At 44.7% G+C, this 21,129-nt stretch overlaps 1 protein-coding gene across 6 annotated transcripts in view; it reads right to left on the bottom strand.

Annotated features, from left to right (window-relative positions):
* Positions 1 to 946: 946 nt before the first annotated feature.
* Positions 947 to 21,129, bottom strand: part of mast4 (microtubule associated serine/threonine kinase family member 4) — a 43,278-nt gene continuing 23,095 nt past the window's right edge. For 5 of the 6 annotated variants that reach the window (XM_086096397.1, XM_086096399.1, XM_086096402.1 and 2 more), the window contains 25 exons: positions 16,548 to 16,636; positions 14,398 to 14,467; positions 14,221 to 14,299; positions 13,447 to 13,601; positions 13,285 to 13,360; positions 13,000 to 13,209; positions 12,829 to 12,930; positions 12,615 to 12,747; positions 11,235 to 11,296; positions 11,037 to 11,128; positions 10,637 to 10,845; positions 10,256 to 10,394; positions 9,943 to 10,075; positions 9,665 to 9,830; positions 9,477 to 9,578; positions 9,274 to 9,396; positions 8,979 to 9,088; positions 8,596 to 8,720; positions 8,326 to 8,525; positions 7,739 to 7,918; positions 7,197 to 7,426; positions 6,998 to 7,120; positions 6,201 to 6,337; positions 5,941 to 6,125; positions 947 to 4,956 (listed from right to left, as the gene is read on the bottom strand). In XM_086096397.1, coding sequence (XP_085952523.1) covers positions 2,513 to 4,956; positions 5,941 to 6,125; positions 6,201 to 6,337; positions 6,998 to 7,120; positions 7,197 to 7,426; positions 7,739 to 7,918; positions 8,326 to 8,525; positions 8,596 to 8,720; positions 8,979 to 9,088; positions 9,274 to 9,396; positions 9,477 to 9,578; positions 9,665 to 9,830; positions 9,943 to 10,075; positions 10,256 to 10,394; positions 10,637 to 10,845; positions 11,037 to 11,128; positions 11,235 to 11,296; positions 12,615 to 12,747; positions 12,829 to 12,930; positions 13,000 to 13,209; positions 13,285 to 13,360; positions 13,447 to 13,601; positions 14,221 to 14,299; positions 14,398 to 14,467; positions 16,548 to 16,636 — 5,674 coding nt within the window. In that variant the 3' untranslated portion in view covers positions 947 to 2,512. The remainder of the gene's footprint in view (positions 4,957 to 5,940; positions 6,126 to 6,200; positions 6,338 to 6,997; positions 7,121 to 7,196; positions 7,427 to 7,738; positions 7,919 to 8,325; positions 8,526 to 8,595; positions 8,721 to 8,978; positions 9,089 to 9,273; positions 9,397 to 9,476; positions 9,579 to 9,664; positions 9,831 to 9,942; positions 10,076 to 10,255; positions 10,395 to 10,636; positions 10,846 to 11,036; positions 11,129 to 11,234; positions 11,297 to 12,614; positions 12,748 to 12,828; positions 12,931 to 12,999; positions 13,210 to 13,284; positions 13,361 to 13,446; positions 13,602 to 14,220; positions 14,300 to 14,397; positions 14,468 to 16,547; positions 16,637 to 21,129) is intronic. The other variant, XM_086096398.1, reaches the window with a different exon arrangement.

Raw genomic sequence — 21,129 nt, forward strand, 5'->3', positions numbered from 1 at the left:
CGCCCGCCTTGTGGACGTTGTGTGGAATGTTAGTGCGCTCCAGTGGAACACAGTGTGACTTGGGATCAGGCCAACGCTGCCGCTCGCCAATCTCATGTTCCAGAACTCACGGCCGCTGGATGAGCTTTAGCCTCGGCTTGGTGGGGGAGAGAAGAGGAGGGAGAGAAGAGGGAGAGAAGGACGGCACGGTTCAGTCAAAGGTTAGAAGATTTGTGTTACCGTGTACCAGCCCTTGTCCTACGGGACACCATGCACGCACACACACACTGCTTGTGTTCTAATATCGTTTCTCATGTTCATAATTATTTTTTAGTTTGATTGCACTGCAGATAAATAGACAAGGGATACGGATAGATTGGAAAACAAAAACAATTGATAACTGGTTGTAGACTGATACAAATATATATATCATATAATATCTATCTATCTATAAATATATATCGTATACATCGATGCAGATAGCGATAGAAACTGAGCAATAAAGAGAGACGGATAGAGATAAGGTTATAATAAGGACAAAAAAAAAAAAGTGTGTCAAATCTGGTAAACCTGCGGCTCACATTCTGGATGACTTGTGTCACGTGACCTGTGAACGTTATTAACGTCAATCATGCCACATTCCCACATAGTTGAGGGGGCGGGGCAAAATCGGTTCACAGAAAAACACGTTGTTTCATTGAAACAAAATGTCCATAAGTGTGAATGCGAGTTTTTATATGTTCCCTGCAATTGCAAATAGCAAAACCAACTTTTCGACAAAAATATTGGGTTAATTAAAGACTACAAATTATCAATTAAAATGTAAGATAAACTTTATTAATCCTACAGTGAAATTTGCATGGCCATGCGCTACGGTGGTTTACAGATGGATAAACATCGCCACCTAGTGGTCACCAGCGAATTCGCCTCTGCTGTGACGTAGCAAATAAGAGCAAAAAGGCCAACGTGTCATCAGATTCAGTTTTATTCTCGTTTTGACGCAACATTATAAGTATATAAATATCTGTTTTTAATATACAACATCTATGACATCCATAGAGCGTTTCTCCTCGGGCAAAATACAAAAACTCAATAACACAACTTTTTATTGCACATCTTCTAAAAGACAAAAAAAAAGAAAAAAGAAAAGCAAGTGGGAAGCAAACGTGGCTAACGCTAATGTCTGCACAGTGGAAATAACGGCACAGTGGAGACGGGACAGGCGGACCACTTCAAGACGACTTTTTTTTTTTTTTTTCTCTCCACACGTCAAACCCTGTGGGTGACATACAACAAACGTTTTGGCAAATGAGCACTATACAAAAATATACAGTGGTGTAGGCGGGTAAACAAACATCAATGTGCTTTTGACTGGACGCTTTAATGGCTCCGTTAGAGACAAACGACCCTTGGTGTTGTTTTTTTTCCGTCTTGTCATTCACTACTCCCGAGCTGTGAGCGTTTAAGGTGCATTTGTTTCTTCCTATGATAAAAAGCCAAAAATCAATCTCAAGCCTCAACGCACTCTTTTTTTTTTTTTTAAAGGCCTCAAAATGCACGAGTATCGTGAAGCTAAACTATACTAATGCGATAAAAGGGCTTGCCAGGAAGCCTCTGAAGCGATGGTGTGACTTGATCTCATCATTAGATCATGTTATTTTTTATTTTTATTTTTATTTTTTTTAAATCAACCAGGGCATCATTGAGGCCCCGGGGCTCTTATCAGGGGTGTCACACATCAGAAATATCATGAACATACTGGACGTCAACAATAAATAAATCATCACAATCCAAGGTCACATGACATCTTTGCAACCAATCAGAGGGGTGGTCCCTCTCCAAAGACATTAAAAACATACACTATGCTACAAATGTTAACATTCCTTGAAGCGGCAATAAGTCATTGAAATCGTCAAGGTCATGTGACATCTTTCTGTAACCAATCAGGAAACCAGCGGGACCCTCCGAGAGAGGGCCGTCCCTTGACCGAAACCTTGTGAACATGCAGTATGCGAACGATATTTCTTTTAAGTGACGCCATCGCAACGCAGACAGAAAGTCTTGTGGTCTGTTTTTTTTTTTTTTTTTTACCAATCGGAAGGCCCCGAACCCGAGTTAGTCGTAGTCTTCCAAGCAAGATCCTCACAATCCGATATCACGTGATATCCTTTTTTGTTTTAACCAATTGGCATTCAACATTCTCAGTCTCACAGTTTTTATTCTCGCAATGCTACATTTCTTCCCCATCTCTTATTGGCCCCACGTTCCCAACGAAGAAGCGATACAGGGAACGCGACGCTCTGAAATGGAGCGGCCAATCCAAACCACACAGAAAGGAATGTGAGGACGAGTTTTACCGCCCGTGGACGCTGCGGCTCTACTGCATTAAAACAAAAAAAAAAAAAAAAACATGCACGAGTGCAAGCTTTTTATGGCACCTAATCGACGAAACTTCTCCCGATTGGCCGGGCTCTCGCGTAACAGCTTGTCCGGTCCTCCGTTAAAACTAAACGTTGATGAAAATGCGGAAATTTTATTTTTTGTGTGTGACAGAAGTCACACGCGACGCTTTCCCCTCAGCTAGGGTCTTTGTCCGCGTCCCCACACGGCTCTCGTTTGTCGTTTCTCGGCGTGCCGGTTTCTTCTTGGCCGCCTTGTCGGGGGGCAGCGCTTTGTCGGGGGGTTCCGAGGAGGCGCCGCTCGCCTTGGGTCCGGGATTTGGGTTTTTTGGCTTCGAGCCATGATGCTCCTTAATGATCTGCTTTTTGGGCGAGGGGTCTTTATGCTTGGGCGACACCACGGATGGCTTGTACGCCGCCCCGGTGGGGGTGGTCTTCATTAGTTTGACCTTTGAGTCTGTGCTTTCTTTGACCGCCAGAGGGCAGGCTGCTACTGGACATTTTTGTTCGGGTGGCTCGGCGCTAGTGGGCAGCGGCTGCGTTGAAGCCTCATCGGAGGGCAACGTCGTGTCCCTGCGTTTGGAGTCGAGGACCACATGAGAGGCGGGAGGGGCTTCTCGAGATGAATGTTTTGGATCGGAGACTGGGGTGGGTTGGGGGCTGAATCTTGTTATGTTTTCGGGGACTAAAGTGTTTTCATTAGGACCCGCTGCGCCACCTACACCTTCTTGCTTACTAGAGGTGCAAAGTTCCGGAATCCTCTGGACTTTTTCTTCCAGCCGCTTTGAATCGGCCTTCAGGTGGTCCGACGCGAGGTTCTCGTTTTTGGGCACCGGCGTGCCAGTACCCAAGTTTAACACGGAGACAGTTTGTTCCACTTTTGGATCACTAACCTCTTTCGAGGTGGACCCGATGCAGTGAGTGGAAAAGCTCTGACCAGCGAAGGTTCTGGCCAGCTCAGGCGAAGCAACATGTGGTCCAGATCCAGAACCAGACCCGTTATGGGGTGTGCCTTCTTTGCCCAGGACCAACCTCGCAGGAAAACTAGGAGAAGTTTTCCCATCCACTTGCGGCGGATCAGCGTCGTCATCCTGGTCTTCGTTGCTGACTTCCTGAATGGAGGGCGTCTTCCCGAAGGAGAAGTGCGAGCCGTGACGGTTCATGCAGGTTCTGTTCTCCTGCTTCGAGCAGTCGCCATCGTGTCGGATTTTCGTTTTCTCCCCGGAGAACATATTCGAGGCGGCGGCGGTGTCGAGACTCGGGGGGCACGCCAGAGGACTTTTGGGTTTGTCCGAAGTTTTCAGCTGTCGTTCAGCGGAGGTCTGGAGCCACAAAGGCGGGCCGGCTAATTTGCTTTCGGCCATTTTGGATAAGCACGTATCCGTTTTGGAGATTCTGGGCCCCGAGAGGAGGCCGATGTCCAGGGTGCCCTCCAGAGGCTTAAGAGGCGACACGTGACGTCCCTCCAGCTTATAGTCGGACGACGTCTTCCTCAGAGGACACTCTCCTGACGAGATGAGCTGCAGCTTCTCCACGGCGCTCTCCCCTCGCCCCGAGAACATCTTCCCGTCGCCGCCCATTCCGGCCTTCATGTGCTCGTGAGCCGCCACCGCCGCGTCCAGCTGGAGACTTTTGGAGCGGGTGGCGCCGAAATGGAGGTTGTCATGGATGGAGAGTCGACACACAAAGTCGTCTCGCTCTTCGAACGAGAGCCGCTTCCTGGTGAAGTCGATGCTGGCAGGCTTGAGGTCGGACCGCTCCATCTTGTCTTTGGCCGCCCGAGGATGCGAACAATCTCCGTCGCTAGCGGCTGAGTCGCTAACGGCGTCCGACGCGCGGTTGAGCTTCTTGTACAGGACGTCTTTTAGCGCCACGCTCGCCATCTCCGTTTTGCTTTGAGTCCGAGGGAGGAAGTCGTCGCCACCCGGTGGATCGGATTCCCGTTTGGCGGCCGTTTTGTCGAGTTCCTCCAGCGACTCCTGGCGTTCCCTGCGGCCCGCCGGCCTCTTCAGGCAGCCCTGCTCGACGGGCCGAACCCCCCGCGGGACCACCGCCACCTCGCAGGAGCTCCCCTCCGTGGTGCTGCCCTCGCCGGCGTCCCCGTCCTCCTGATCCTGAGACTCCTCTTGTGTCACCTCCAGGCTTTGCTTGCGGGCGCACAGGTGCTTCTTGTCCGCCGCGTAGGAGGGCGATAACTTCTCCTCGGACTGCACTCGTTTCAGGAGCGGGGAGCGCGGCGGCTCGGCGCTTTTAGGCCGCACGATGTGGCGGATGATGGTGGGCGGTGAGTGGATCTTGGCGGGGAAGGCCTGCGCGCTTTTGGAAATGGCTACCGAGTGTCCGCCGAGCAGCGGCGAGGGCGAGCGCTGAGGGGACGTGGGCTGTGGGGTCGGCGAGGGCGTGCGGGCCAAAGGGGAGAGAGGAATGCTGCCTGCGGACTTACGACGGCCCTGACGGAGCCGCTGGCCCGGTAGCTTGGGGCCCAGTCCGTGCAGGGTGCTGGGCCGGATGTGAGTGGAGCCCGCGGGGGAGTTTGGCGCGCTGGAGCTGGGTGAGCTGCTTTGGGACGAGTTGCCACCTGCAAAGACCAAAAAGAAAGTCAGTTGAAATAACGGCCGGCTGTGTAAGCAAAATACGATAGACAGATATGGGGTTTTTTCAGGGCCGATACCGATGCCGATTATTAGTAGTCAAGGAGGCCGATAACTGATATTTGGAGCCGATATTCATTTTCACTAAAAGGGGAAAAAAATATTGGCGTCAAAATTCTTTAAAAAGGCCAATCTTGACTGTTGTATTGTCTTAAAGCACGTTTAGCAAACAATTTCCCAGACTTTTAAAAAATTTCGATTTATTTATTGTTATTATTTTTTAATCTTACACAATGGGCCGTGCTTTTAAATTTCTAACAAAATGTTCAGGCAGCTCCTAAGGTTATCAGTACGTCTTAAAAAGTTACATGGAAACGACACCAAGTAAATACCATAGCTCTCTATAGTTTTCTACTGTAATTCCCCTACAAAGTTTAAAAATACCTGAAATCCTAAAAACTTTCAAATTTCTTGGTTTTAATGTCAAACAAAAACAAATGGTTCAGAAGGTTCCCAGGTTTAGTAGCATCTCTTAACTTAAAGTTAACTGAAACTTTCAATATGTAGTTAACTAAGATTAAAATGGTTTTAAGATTGACTTTATATTGGCCGTCAGATTAACAAAAAAAAAAAGACCAATCGTCAAAATGCGCAATATCAGCCAGGCTCAGTCTATTCCTACAAAATACAGTAAACTTCACTTTCATTGCGGATTCCATGTTCGTGGTCTCGCTATTTTACATTTAGCAACTATTTTGGCCTAAATTCTTAATTTATTGTCTGTAATTCTACTATCGACCAATCTGGAATGTAAACCCCACGATAAGAGTGTCCAGATTATTTTCCGTCAGCCCAGTTAAAATGAATCTTGGACGTCCGTACCGTCACTGAGCGGTGAATGAGTTTAAGAGCCGGCATGACGGCGAGGCATCATGATACTTTGTGAGAACCGGTATAACATGCAACCTGACCTGACAGGGTGAAGTCGGGAGGTGGGCGAAAGGCGGCGGTGGGCGAGCGGGGCGACAGGCTGTGCGTGGGCGAGCCGGGCAAACTCTCGCCCGACGACAGCGAGTGGTTGAGCGAGGTGAAGCTGCGACTGGTGTGAAGCAGGGGAGACGGCTGCATGGCGAAACGCCGGAAAAGAGAACGCCGCCTGGGCACACAGAATACAATAGAGACGTTGGGAATTGAAACTCTGGACTGAAATCCTTGATGATTGACTTGGTACCTCTCTGGGGTTTTCTCCTTTTTGGCCTTCTTGGCACATCGCACCATCTTGCTCCTGTAGCTGTTCCTCCTGGCGGGGCCTCTCTTGATGGACGTGTTCTCAAAGGGGGTGGTGGTGATGGACACTTTACTGCCACTCTGAGGACGACCAACAGGAGACGTCAAGTTTTAAGTTGAAGCAGAAGTGTTTTTTTGTATTTTCTTTTTTAAACTTCAGCTCCCGGTGGCAAAATGGTTACGCAGATAAGTCACGTCGTAAAGCGCCACCTTTTTAGAGATATTGACATTGACAGTGCCTTTCACGTCGCCATCAAACTAGTAGTCCTCTTTGCAGAATTTGTACATGGAATGGTGATTCACCGGCCACACCAAGAAGCCTTTCGGAATAAAAGGTGAAACATGACCAAGTGCCGCCTCTTAACTTTTGCAGATTGAGGGCCTGAGATTTTCTCAAATTTGAGAACGCAAAAAATGCTTGAATAGGATTGATCAAACCTGAGATAACTGATTTTGCATCTATAAATATCGCAGCTGAAAGGCAGATGCAAACTGGCACCGTTGAGGTGCAGGCACAATGAGAGGCAACACAGAATTTACGTTTTTTCATTTGTGTAAACATGAACATAAACAATCACATGAAGGAGTCATGCCCAATCACTTTTGACATCCATTTCCTTACAGCTCGGTAATTTCAGGACACTGTGGCCAATTCGCAAACATTCAAACACGCAATTTAGAATGCGCTATTAAGGAGCTTAGAAAATCTACCCCTACGCAAGGTCGCGTCCGTACACTCACCTTGACAAGAAGCTCCACCACCTCGGTGTGGACGAGGCCGTGGACCGTCTCGCCGTTGACGTGCGTGATGAGGTCGCCGGCTTTGAGTCCAGCTTTATGTGCGGGCCCGCCGTCCTCCACGTTCTAGTCACACGAAAAACGCGCTCGTCATTACGCCGCTCCAACCCGACGACAGGCGCAGTCGAGGTGACGTCCTTACCCAGACCATGTGGTAGACGGTGTAGACGTCGCCCTCGCAGGCGTACACGCGGATGGCCCGCAAAGTGAAGCCGAATTTCTTGCCGCTGCCGTGGATGACCACGGGCTGCCGCGCCAACGGCGAGGAGGAGGACGAGTCTCGGGTGGGGGAAGAGTCTCGCGAGGAGGAGGGTTCAGATGACAGCGAGTAAGGGGACAGGGGGCTGGCCAGCGGGGATGCACCAAACATGTCTAAGAGGGAGAAACCAGGTGATCATATAGGTGAGACAGAAATCATTCATCCTCGTAATCCTCAGTCGTTTTTGGGCCACGGACAGTTTTTTGGGTCAAAATGAATAACCCACAAAATTTGGGCTGTTTGTGGGTTATTCATCATGACCCAACTTTTTGGGTTTAAATAAATAACCCCCAAACTTGGATCAGTCCCTCTATGACAAAATGTGGGTTATTTTTGGCCCAACTGTTTTTAGGGTGTGGGAAATAGGCAGGATTTTGACAGGAAGCGTAAAAGGGGCTATTGAGTGACTTTTGTGTTCTGCTGACCTGAGGGGATCATCAGGGAGAGTGCGCCGGCAGAAACAGACTTGGGCACTTTCACTGACATTCGTGGCTTCTCGTGTCCGCCGGGTTTCAGAGAGACCGCGGACGCCCCCTGGTCTCCGTCAGGGCTCTGCACGCCCTCGCCCCGGGGTGTCAGTTCGTCTAAATGCTCAGAGAAACTCCCTGATTGGACACAAAAAGTCGAGTGTGAAACGACTCCAGCGATACTGAAATGATAACTTATAAAAAACAAAACAAAAAAAACACCCAAAACAATTGCATTTCAATTTACTAATATTTCTAACTTTTTACTCATATATATAGATCAATTACAATTTTTGTCAATGCCGCAAATTATTATTATTATTTTTTAAACAAATAAAACTTTAACCAAATCCTAAATAAAATCAAGAAAAAATATATTAAATGCCTTTGTATCATAGTAGTTATTTTATCTGCAAACTATTCATTTTTACATCAATTTAAATGTTTCTTTCCGGCCATAAATTAATAATAAACACCATTTTAATTAAATTGGAATAAAAAAAAAACATAGTGGGTTATGTATCGTTTTTGGCTCTTCATCGTACCAGACAGCGTGGCCCCGCTGCGGGTGCTCCCGGGCGTGGTGGCGTCAGGCTCGTCCCGCGGCAGCTCCCCCACAGAGAAGGACGTCTTGCCAGACGACTCGTCTGCTTCTTCGTTCTCCGAGGCCGAGATGGCGAACTTGGGGAGCAAGGCGGCGCCGGGACTCTGCTGGAGGGGCTCGCCATCCGCAGAGAGCGACGGCCTGCGAGACGGACAAATATTAATTGACCTGATTTGGGGATTGGGGTGTTATTTTTAAAGAGGATTTTTACATGTCGGTGAAGTCGGGCGTCCAGCTGAGTGAGTCGAGCGTGGGCGGGCTCTCGCTTTTCTTGTCTTCCGTGGCGTCTCCTTTCTCCTCGACATGGCCGCGAGACAGGTCCAGACTGCTGTACACCTGACCGCCAAAGGCACCATAAACAACATTTGTCAGAATTTTCAATGTTTACTCCTATATACTGTACATTTAAATAATTATCATCACAGTAACAGTGTTATGGTGTTTTAAAAAAAGTTTACACACTTCTGATTTAATTATATACAATGGATATAAAAAGTCTACACACCCGCGTTCAAACTATTGGCATATACAGTGAATTAAAAGCAGCCCGCAATTCGGACGTACTTTATAAATTTACACAGTGGCGACAGTCACCTTGGAGAAGCGGTGAGAGCAGGAGGAGAACTGGCGCAGCTCCACGTTGAAGTCCTCGTCATTGGTGTCGTCCTCCTCAGTCTCCAGGTGGTGGTAGCGCTCCGAGCGAGCTGCGGAGACGAGAGCAGAGGGCAAAATAACGGCGTCACACACCAAAATTGGCCATTTTTGGGCAAGGCGGTCAATGACTGGCGTTTTTTTTTTTTTTTTGCAGATTACTGTATTTAAAGTGCACTCATTTGGCATATGATCCCGTATAAAGAAATCCTGCCCAAAGATACCAGACCCTACTCACTATCAAAGTAGCTGGTGTCATCCTCGGACTCCAGCTGAGGGATGAACTCAGCCTTCTGCCGGAGGAGGCCGTTCCAGTCCAGGTGGTGGAAGAAGAAATGCTGCTTCACCTCGGCAGCGCCACCTGGAGCCACAAAGCGGGAACCAATTTGCGCATTTTCCCGGCTATCATTGTAAAGGTGCGACTTGTCGAGTGGTCTGTACCTGCGCCCATCCTCTCTAAGGGATTCTGTCTGAGCAGAACATTGATAAGCTCCTGGGCATCGGCAGGCGGCGCTTCTTCTCCGTCTGGCCAGTTGATCTCGTCTACACACATTTGAAATGACTTTTAGAAAAAAAAATTCCCTTCGATTTTTGTTGTTGTTCCTTTTAGATGTTTGCGTTGCACTGACCGCTGATGACTTGCCCGAAGAGCTCCTCGGGCGTGTCCCCGAAGAAGGGCACGCAGCCCACCAGGAACTCGTACAGGATGATGCCCATGGCCCACCAGTCTACCGGCTTGCCGTAGCCTTGCCTCAGGATCACCTCGGGAGCGATGTACTCCGGTGTGCCGCACACCTACGCGCAAACAGATGATATGATGGTTGTTATGCGCCATTGATGGCCACTGAAGACAATTGAGCTCTCCCATAATATGGCGAGGAGAGAACGACTTCCGATGAGTGCTCACCTGCTTGTCTGAGAACTCGCGGGCGTCCTTCTCGATGTGTCCTTCGTACAGGTTCGTGGTCATGTTCATCAGGCCCACTTTGGACAGGCCGAAATCCGTCAGCTTGATGTGGCCCATGGACGTCACCAGCAAACTGACACAAACACGGTATTTTTAAAGATCATATGCTGTACAGTACTGGGACTTGCTGTAAATAACGAAAATCAGCTAGAAATAATTGCCTATTGATGCCACAAGATGGCAGTACCATTACACAGGGTTTTGGCCTGTCTAACAGAAAGGCTCCTCCCCTTTTACTGGAGGGTTTCCTCACTTGTCTGGTTTGAGGTCCCTGTGTACGATGCCGTAGTTGTGCAGATACTCCAGTGCCAGCACGGTCTCAGCAAAGTACATCCGGGCCATGTCCACTGGAAGAGGGCCCATGTTCTTCAGCAGGGTGGCGCAGTCTCCTCCTGGGGAAGAAAAACAAACAAAAAAACATCACCGACATCGTCATGCTTATCGTCATTGACAACATTGTCGTTATTGTCTTCATCATTGAAGTCAACGGCATTGACTTCAATATCATCATCACAAGTCATCGTAATCATCGTTGTCTTCGTTGATGTCGCCATTATCAGAGTTAGTGTCCCTAACCCAGCCCAAAGTGCAATTAATTGTTGTCGAGATCGTCATCGCCATCATGGCCGCCCACCTTCCACATACTCCATGACCATGCAGAGGTGCCGTCTGGTCTCGAAGGAGCAGTACATGGAGACCACGAAGGGATTCTCTGCAAAGGTGAGGATGTCCCTCTCCACAAAGGCCTGCTGAATCTGGTTCCTCAGCATCAGGTTCTGCTTGTTGATCTTCTTCATGGCGAACCGCTGCTTGCTCTCCTTGTGCCGCACCAAGTAGACCGCCCTGCACCGGCAAACGCATGACAAATGTGGTTCCTTTTATTTTCATATGCCAATCTACGCATTTTCTATATCGCTCGATTAGACTAGTGTAAATGGACAGAAATGACTACAGATAAAACTAGCATAGAGAGAAGGTAAAATCAAATGAGTGAGCAAAAACAAATAAGTGTTGTTGGGGACGTTTGTTCTCACCCGTAGGCGCCGTTGCTGATGAGTTTGGTCAACTCAAAGTCCAATTCGCATGGCTTGCGTCTGGACCTCAAGGCGGCGCTCAGACTTTGGGACTGATAGCAGCAGCAGAAAATAAAAATAAAAATACTATTTAGATGAAGAAAATTTGAAGGGAAAAAAATCATTTAAACAATCAATACAATGATTTATATATCTTACACAGTCATCGGTTTCTGGGGTTTGTGCAATGCCGCTGTCACTGCTGCTTAATTGCGCCATCTCTGTACAAAAAAAAAAATACAATCCCACAGAGAAGAGAGAAAATGTGAGGACTGTTGTAGTTTTATTTTATGTTGTTCCATGTGTGTTAAACGATCATTTGTTTGAATGTTTAAAATGACCAAAACATCTATGCTAATCTCATTTAACCCATCGATGGTATTTTGTATGTTATATAGCTATTTTATGGCTTGGGAGAAGATTTTAGTCTTTAAATATACATTTTATTTCCATTTTCATTATTGCTTAAGAGAGCAAAAGTTTTTCGTGAAACACAAAATGGAAACTGGTAAAAGTGTGCTGACTGAGTTGATCTGGAGTGAAACTAAATGAGGTGGAAATGAGACTCATCTAAAAGTCATTAGCAGCCACCTTGCATCATAATAAAACACGCCAAGGTCCAACGTGTGCCCATTACGCTAGGGAGCGCACAACACGCGTCTGCCGCCATTTAACATCTGTCCATCTGTCCGCGCACGCGTGTGTGTGCGTGCAGGCCGTTCCTCCTAATGGATGTTGATGTTGTGGAATGCAGAGGGTCATTGGAGAGACAATCTGTTCACAAACACGTTTCACTTCCCTTCCTTTTAAAGCTCAACTGAGACATCATGCACCGTTACCTCAGCCAGGGAGCTTACATTTTCATCGCAGCTGCAAATTTTTGCCCATACGTCAACTTCGATTTGTCAACGTTCAGCACGATTGACTCTGCAATTGCCTTACAACAGTTTCCTTTTTTATCAATGCAAAAAAATACTTTATACATAAGTTATCATTTTCTAAAGGGAATTAAACTTGGTAGTTATGTTGTTTTAAGCCTCAAGAGTTTATTTTATTTTATTTTATTTTTTTAAATAGTTGATTGGTAAGAAAAGTGGCTACATTTGACGGCCAAATCGCTAAGTTAGCAACCCAGACAATGCTTTTGTAAACAAGCTCATATTTGTTTGCAGCCATGTTAACATAAGCAGTGTGCATCAGTGGATACAAAAAAACTAAATGTCTTTTAAATGGCTTTAAGAGAAAAAAACACTTTAATAAAAATCTTCCTAACAAACTCAGATTATTCCATAAACTCTGTTTATGCAGATTTGCGCAGCATTTAATACACATCAGATTTGAGGAATTTATACAAATGAGGGTGTGCACAGTAATGCAACCACATCATCTTAGTTGTTTATTTTTTACGTACCTTCTAAAATATCTCCTATATTTTCCAATGGAGTTGTACAGGTTACAGGTCCCATTTATGGTGGTCTCATTTATTTTGAACAGGGGTTTGTAGACTTATTATAAATGTCGTGTGATCAAAAGGCGCACCTTCCAAAGGATCTCTGGTGAGTCCCAGCTGGCTGATGATGTAACGCGGGATGTCGGTCTTGATGCCCTGCCCCTCCTTGGCATGCCCTTCGGCCGCCTCCAGGAGGTGGTAGAACTCCTCGGGGTCAAACTCCTGCGCAGGGAAAAAGAACATCTAACTTAAGTCAAAATGTACAAAGCATGCTTCCCCAGTGACATCGTTGTCGGCGCGTACCAGACATTCCAACAGCCGGGCGGGTCGCGCGATGACCATGAGGATCTTCTTGGCCAGCTCGCGGATGAAGTTGACCTCCTCGCTCTCAGAACGTTCGGTGGACTGTGCGGAGAAGCGTGATGGAAAAAGTCACAGTGGCTCACATTAAAAAAAGAAGACAAAAGAGCTCACCTCCTGCACGAGCCTCTCCAGCTTGTCGGTGAGCTCGCAGAAGTAGCTGGACGTGACCATGCCCAGCCGGCTCTTCTCCAGACAGTCGCGCGCCAGCTCGATGATCTGGTGGTGGGCGAAGCCGAGCACGCCGTCGGCCAGCGGCAGGACGCTCTCGGGGGAGTTGCCGCGGATGATCTCCTGGATTTTCTCCTCCATCTGAGCGGTGGCCTAAGGATGAGCGGTAAGGTCACGTGAGGTGCTGTGAGGTCAGGTGACAAAGATGGAGCAAACGTCGGAGGCCACCTTGGGGAAGCGCTCCTTGTAGACGTGATTCATCATGATGATCTCGTGGTCGTAACAGGACGGAGACCTCCCAGGGCTGACGGGAAAAAAGCAAACACAATACAGTAATCCACGTGCAGGAAGTTTTGACAAAGTGCAACGGGTCGAGCGTGGCGTTCCTACCTGAGGCTGCGCGAGCGCGGCCGCATGGTCGCTGCCCGGCGACACTCGTCGGCGGAGATGCTCTCGGTGCAGAAGTGCTTGGAGAGGAAGTGCAGCTCGTCCGGCGTGGGCTGGAAGGGCAGCTGGTGCAGCTTCTCCTGTGATGAACAGGACGACTGGAAGTGAAACAAATATACATTCAACAAGAAAACAACACAAAGTTGTGGTATGATTTTGTTTTTGTTTTTTAATTACCACAAAGTCTGGCGCCATCCAGCTCAGGGAAATGCTACCAGTGTAAAGCTACGTTATTAGCATTAGCACTTAGCATGTAGAGCAAAACTGGAAACTAAGAAGGCGTAAATATCACAAGTGACGTTTCTGCGCTGCAAAGAGTAAAATATGCCAAATGGTTCTAAATACTTCTTTAGCACAAAAATGTCACCAGATGGAGCGGTAAACAACGATTGCTAATTTTACGAGTACTGAACTGGCGGATAGATTAAAGGGGAAATTAAATCACAAATTCTCTTTACAATATGTTCCACCCATCTTTGTCAATCATGGGGGCAGCCATTTTGCCACTTGCTGTCGACTGAAAATAGGGCATAGCAGGCCTAAGATTTTTTCATATGATATTTTTGCATTTCATATTGTTTTTATTTATTTATTAAGACTTTTATTATAAGACGTGACTAACTGCTTTTAACAGGTAAGAATGAAAACGCATAAAAGGGATAATCTGACTTTTAAAATCTTCGCTGCGGAGTTAAATGAAGGTTTTCGGATGCTCACAGAGACGGTAGAGTTGGGCGTGTTGGTTCCATATCCAGACGAGGGAAGGGAGGCCAGTGACCAGCGGCGTCCATCGCTCCTGATAGCACAAATATCAAAAGTTAAAACAATGCACGACATGTCTTATGAGCTACACACAAAAAAAAACCAAAAAAAAAAAAACCTCAGCAACAATACCTTCGTGCAAAGGAGAAATGCGCGGAGGCACTGGGAGAGAAATTTCTCGGGCTGTCCTGTGGACTTGTGCCTGCAGGAACCAATAGAAATCCATTAAGCGCAAAAAACAACACATTTTATTGCTCAAAAACATTCAACTGTAAATGCTCTTTTACTGAAATTTGAGTTGTTGATGTTTTTTGGTCTTTTATAATTTCAGTAGTGAGGCACCCTCTCAAGCTCGTTAGAATGGTAATTCAAATAATGTTTTTGGGCCATCCAGTATAGGACATATTGCCCAAAACATAACCATCAACCAAAATGGTTTGAAAAAAAAAATGCAGGGGACAAAATGGATGCTGAAAGGGTTAAATGCTTGCAAAGGCATGAGTCAAACAGCTAATTAGACAATGCCATGAATGCAATGTAAACAACAAAGGTCGTTTCCATATATGGGCATAATAAAAGCTCTCTACCAATGAGAAGTTAAACCTAAGCTAAGCTAAAAAAAAAAAGTTCCCCTCATTCAGCTTCTTACCTCTACTAGCAGCACTGCGCCTGAGACACGCAGTCAAATCGTCCGAGAGAACATTGTGCGTTTGTGGATCCGAGCGCATCTTTTCCCCGCTGGGCTCAGACTAAACACTGACTTGCGAGTGGCGACAAGGCTGCTTTTTGCGCCGCCAATGGCAGGAAATAAAACGCCCTGCAGTCAATGAAGGTTCCCTCCCTACGCCGCAGTCGAGCTTCCTCTCTGGAGGGTCTCTGCTTCCTCAAACGACACAATCGCTTTGGTGACGCCGTGCACCACTCTTGTATTTTAATAATCGATTCATCTCTCAATTATTTTGTCGATTAATTGATGAATTAGATTAAAAAAAAAAACATGCTTTCATTTACTAACCTGGCAATAGCCAGATTGATATTGTGATTCAGGCAAGGGAGTTCTCCCACAATATCAATCTGGGATTGCTCCGCGGGAAAGGTTCGACATTCTGTACAATACTTCGAGCTGATTGGACGATGCGGCATCTAGTAAACGTTTGTTTTGACCAACCAAAAAAAGCACAAGCATCTTTACCTTACCAGCTAAAAATGCACGAAGCTCTTATTGCTGTTCAACATTCAACAAGGAACCGGTGAGTAATTATGCGAGAACAGAATTAATTGCAGCGTCCATTCGTCCATTTTAGGTTTGTTTATTTGCCCCGGCGTCAGCGCTGGCTTCCTGGTTTTGTCACAGCTGAGCTGAATATCATGCCCCAAACACAATGTCGCTCTGTGATTGGTCCGAACCACTGGTAGAAATGAACGGGCTCGATACAAGATGTATGCTTGGAAATTTGCAAACTCACAAATAATGCGAGAATTCATCTTGCCTAGAGCAAGGTTATTAATTTCCATCCCTTTATAAAAAAAACATGGACAGTGCAGAAAATGCACAAACCTGTTTGGTCCTAAAATGTCAGAAAAAAAGGCACAAATGTTGATCATTGTTTTCCAAAGTAAAAGCATGGTTGGAAATGTTTTATTTTGATTCGACAGAATGAGTTGGATTTCATGGAAGACTAGAGAAATCTGCAAATATGGACTGTTAAATATATACATATATACATAATACTGTGTAAGATTTGGATTACTTTCTATTAAACAAGGTCTTTGAATGACATAGATGATCAATAATCAATTAGTTGTCGAATAGTCGTTCACCCCTACTGTAAAACTAAACATTAAACGAAAATTATGCCAAAAATTAACACAGCCTTAGGAAAATCTGCTTAGCTTGATGCTAACAAATAATGCAAAACGCCATAAATGGGCTAACAAATAGCTTCTATGTGGCACTTTTAAATACTTTAAGCAGTGGGCTAATTGAACACAAATCTAAAAAAATAAAATAAAAACATTTAAAAAAAATAAATAAAAATAAATAAACAACGACTGTCATCATGGGGTGTTCGGTGTTGTGTAAAAAAAAATCTGGATTTTTGCCTTTTTTCTTTAAAAAACCAAAAAACATTTTAGAGTAATGAAGTGCCAAGAATACTTTCTGGATATTAGTCTGCAAATTAGTCCAAAAAATCTGTAATTTCCCAATAAATGTAGGTACAGCTTTTATTAAAAAACTAAAAACAAAACAAAAACCAAACGTGAATGAATGAACGTGGTACCTGTGAGAGACGAGAGGGGCGAGTGGGGTCGGGGTAATCCTGTGGACTGGCCGCTTCCGATCAGGCTTTTCCTGTTGCTCGTCCTGCAGCTGAAAAAAAAAAAAAAGATTAGCAGTGAGTGACACTGATTCACACAAAAACATGCAGACTACTAGGAAGCACTCCCATCCATTGTAGAGTGCCCTTTATCGTGAGCCAGCCATTTTTTAGCGAAGGATTCCTGGTTTCATTTTGTCATGATAACCGCAGCCGCTATGTTCCGAATCACTCATTTCCCTACTCATCAATATTCCGTGATTTTTTTGTGTGTGAACTTCTACTGTATATAAAAATCCCTACCTACATAAAGAAGCATGTGTGTGCTTGTGCATCGCAGCTTCAAAGGCTGATGATGACGACGGACAACAATCCCGTCTGATGGGGACAATTTGGCCGCGCCGGCGACCATTCTGTACGCCCAGGAACAATCAAAAGAACAATGGGGCGCTCTGTGTGCGCGTGTGTAGAATTGCCCGAGTAGGCAGACTCGGCGTGGTTGTCAACGCATCGCTGCAGAGGTCACGCAGAGCGCCCCCGTGACACGCCAATGTCACCTCGGTGGCACTGCTGAGCTACACAGTTTTGATAACATACATAAACTATATATATATATAAAATTGACCAAAATTTTCACCCCTTTGCAACCCTAGCTAAAGTCTCCTGTTGGTAATTTTGCGGGTTCTCTGTATCAAACAGGCTACCGTATGACCCTGCCGATGCTCTTTTCATCCCGAATAGTGTTGCAGAGGAGGAGGAGGAAAGAAAAAAAGTCCTCATTTGGCTTCGGTGAGATGCATCCTTGTTTACTGTGCGCTCATTCACGGTGACGGAGTGAAAAGCATCTGGTACACAGGTGCGGGCGTCAAAGCGGATCAGGTTCTATTTATCTATTTATACGTGCTCACTGCGGATTAGGCCAGCGGATGCCACGGCGCTGCCCAATCAGCCATCGGCACGCTTGATCCTGGCGCTTCCTGACGCAATGTTTGGTTTGGTTCATCAAAGCGTTGTTTGGTGGTTAGCGTCTACCTAAGGGGGCAGCGAGTAGCCTCCTTTCACGGTGGCGTCCTCGTAATTTGGCACGTCACAGGTGTTAATGGTAGATAGAGCTTGGCGAAGCAGTCGAACCCCAGCACCAATGGCACCTTAGACCAAGGATAGTAGGCCGAGGTAAAAGCCAGTTTAGATGGGCAGTGTGAAAGGGGCTAATATTGAAGAGGGACTTTGCAATTTTCAAAGACAAACGTTTTGTCCAGTTAACTGTCATTGCTGTTTGCGATTTGAAAATGGCATTTACTGTACTGCACGGCAATGCCAATTTGAATTGGATTCATTGTTCAACCCTATCAATTATGCTAATATGAAATGCAATAACAAGGGTTTTACTGCAAAACCAAAAAGCGGAAATTGGATTTATTTTTTATTTTTTTATGGGAAGGGGGAAAAAAAATTAAGGCCAGATCGCCCATCCCTAGCATAAAGCAATCTCAATCTGTCAAAAACATCCTTTTAACTTATTTTGGATATCAAGCGAGGCAAAAATAGACGCAGATGAATGAAACAATTGTAGCCCGGCCCAGAGACGTCGAATCGTGCATTTGTGCTGTCAGAGCTGTCAGGTGTGCCAACTCGCATCAACGACAAAACGACAACACAAAGTCACATTTGGCACGTACCGCATCTATTAATAGTGTTTAAACACGCACGCACGCGTACAGTCAGTCAGTCCAATATCAGACGTTAACTTCATACAATACTAATTTTCATTGTGCTACAATCCCCCCCCCCCCCCAAAAGAATATACTTTAGTGCAGCTTTTTCTCTTTAAAAAAACATGCTCAAAACCACAACTTTACATCTAGTAAAAAACATGGCTTAATTCTAATGATAATCGGACTTTTTCTCAAAATAGTGACTTTTTTTCCAAAATACTGACCAAATGTTTCTGAGAAAATACAACTGCTCTTTGGTAGAAAAAAAAACTTTTTCTCTCCCTTTCGCACAGGTTTGAAAAGCTACTACAAAGTCATATTTCTGCACAATCAACATAAAATGTGTGTTGGAATGTTACAAAGACTGCAACAAACCAGTCCGCTATTTACTGCTAAGCCGTTTCCCAAGTAGGTCAGGACGAGGATTAAAAATGAAAAATGAAATTAAAAAAAATGCATTTCTATGGCAGTTCAAACCATGTACAAAGACCTTGTGGATGTTGCGCTGCAAACACGTCGCCTCACTCTATATACAGAAAATTTAAATGAAGGCCATTTGGGGATGTTGGCGTTTGTAAGAGAGAACCTTTCAAGTTTTCAATCCGGCAAGAATGTAGAGCACTGAGCTCCCTTCAAGAACCAACAATCTTCCATAGATCCCAGCGTGCATTAAGGAATGAAACATGCTAACAGCGGGATTAAGGAAGGCAAATTTAAGAATCTGTTATGTCTCTCAGGTGTCTTCAAATGCTTTGACTTGATTTTTGTTTCTTAAATTCCTCCCTTTCGTTTTTATGGGGTTCTTTTCCTCCAAAAATAAGATTTTTCTCGGAATACTATGATTCAAATTTAAAAAAAAGAGGCTATTCTCATATGACTTTTTTTCATGAAAAAAAAAAGACTTACAATACAGAAATTTACTATAATAAAATACCTACAACTAAAAATAAAATTGTATTCTCATAAAATTTAGGAAAATAAGAATTTCTGTCAATTCTGACTTTATAATTACAAAAAAACAACAACCTAAAAACCCACTACCGGTATTCTTTTAATATTCTGATTTATGTCAGAAAAATCTGACTACCATTATTCTACAACATTTTCACGAAAAGAGGCCATTCTCGTTATGACAATTTTCTCAAAAATAAATATGGCTAAGCTTGTGACATTGAGGCCGTTGTCAAAACTATACAACTATTCTCATAACGATAAAAATACGATTCATTTAAATGGAGGTTTCATATATTGGAAAAAAACATTTTCTTAACTTCACAACGAATAACCTGACAGAAAAAAGGAGAATACTATTTGTATACATTTCAACGTTTGAGTGTAATATTACAACTTTTATCTCAGAAAATTATATATGTATTTTTGGAAATACCTAAAATTATTTATGACGTTATATTTTGAAAATACATGACTTCATTCTGGGATTATTTGGATTTCTCTTAAAAAGAAGAAAAAATCAACCTCATTCTTGAAATATTACAATTTATCTGGCTATGAAAAATATTGTAAATTAAAGCTATTTAGCTTGATAACTATGACTAGCTAACTTAAAAAATCTAATAAAAAAAATCAAACACTACATCAAAATCCACCCCACCTACAAGATTTCGTTGTTGTTTTTGCAAACAGAAACAAAAATTCTGAGCTCAGTGCAGTAACATGACACATGACAACCGGCTGTAAACACTCCCAAGTCCAGAAAGCGCGTTGCGGCACGCTCCCGTGTCAAGTTGAGTCCCGGGTGGGGTGGTTTCCTTTTGGGAGTGGCGGAGGGGAGTTCTGCCCAAGAAATGTGGCGCGTTTAAGTTGGACAGCGCCGTAATCGCACTACAATCTCACATGACGACCGAGTCGGGACAGAGGAGCAGCACGGTAATATTATAATAATGCATGTATACCACTTACTTTTCCCAAAAATTACTATTATTATTTTTTAGATGGTATTTTTTTTTGTATTTATTTCCTATTCCCGTTGCCATTGTTGAAGCTAGCATTTTGGCTAGCAGTTCAGCTCAGATGCCAGTACATTCCTGACGGAGCCGTCATAACGTGATGGCTCTGTCGGGAACATACTGACGACTCCCTCACCTTTTTTCACGTTCTGTCAAGGTTTTGCATGGAAAGATACGTGGACCCTGAGAAGCTTTGGAGCACGTTTGTTGACCCAGCGGGGGCGCTTCATTCCAATCAGCCAGACTCGACGTCAGCGCTTGGGGGCACATACTGTAATCGACGCTCGGTCAATGTTTGATCATGTTAAGTTTTCTGTCAGCAATTAATATCACTAATCCATCTTCTTGTACCAAAACATGCCAAAGTCATACACATAAGCACTGCACAGTGCACTTGCCGGTAAATGCAGAAAATGTAGACTTGGCTACGAGAACACAATTAAGAACACCTTTTCTTCTTCTTGTAAATTCCAACTATTTAACTCGAGAACCACGACTTAGAGAAAAACAATAAAACACCCTCTTTCGCAAAGCTAATGGAGGTGAAAAAGGGGAAAGAAAGGTGAAAAAAAATAGCTTACACCTTTCTTTAAAAAATACTTTTGTAAATTTGGACTATTCAACTATTTAGCTCGTTAACTCCAAGAAGAAAAAAAACCTCGCCAAAATAAAAAATAGGGGGAAATTAAGATTTTTCTTGTAAATTTGGAGTATTTACCTCAGTAACTACAATTTATAACGGACACTCTTTTGCAAAGCTGACTAAAGGTGAAAAAAAAAAAATAGGATCACGCCTCTTCTCTAAAAAAAAAAAAGAAAAAAAGAAAAAGAAAATATTTCGCGTGAGAACTATATCAGATGAAA

This window comes from Leptonotus elevatus, chromosome 15, assembly GCF_054856555.1.
Source record: "Leptonotus elevatus isolate MCC_2025b chromosome 15, RoL_Lele_1.0, whole genome shotgun sequence".
In the NCBI taxonomy this organism is placed as follows: Eukaryota; Metazoa; Chordata; class Actinopteri; order Syngnathiformes; family Syngnathidae; genus Leptonotus; species Leptonotus elevatus.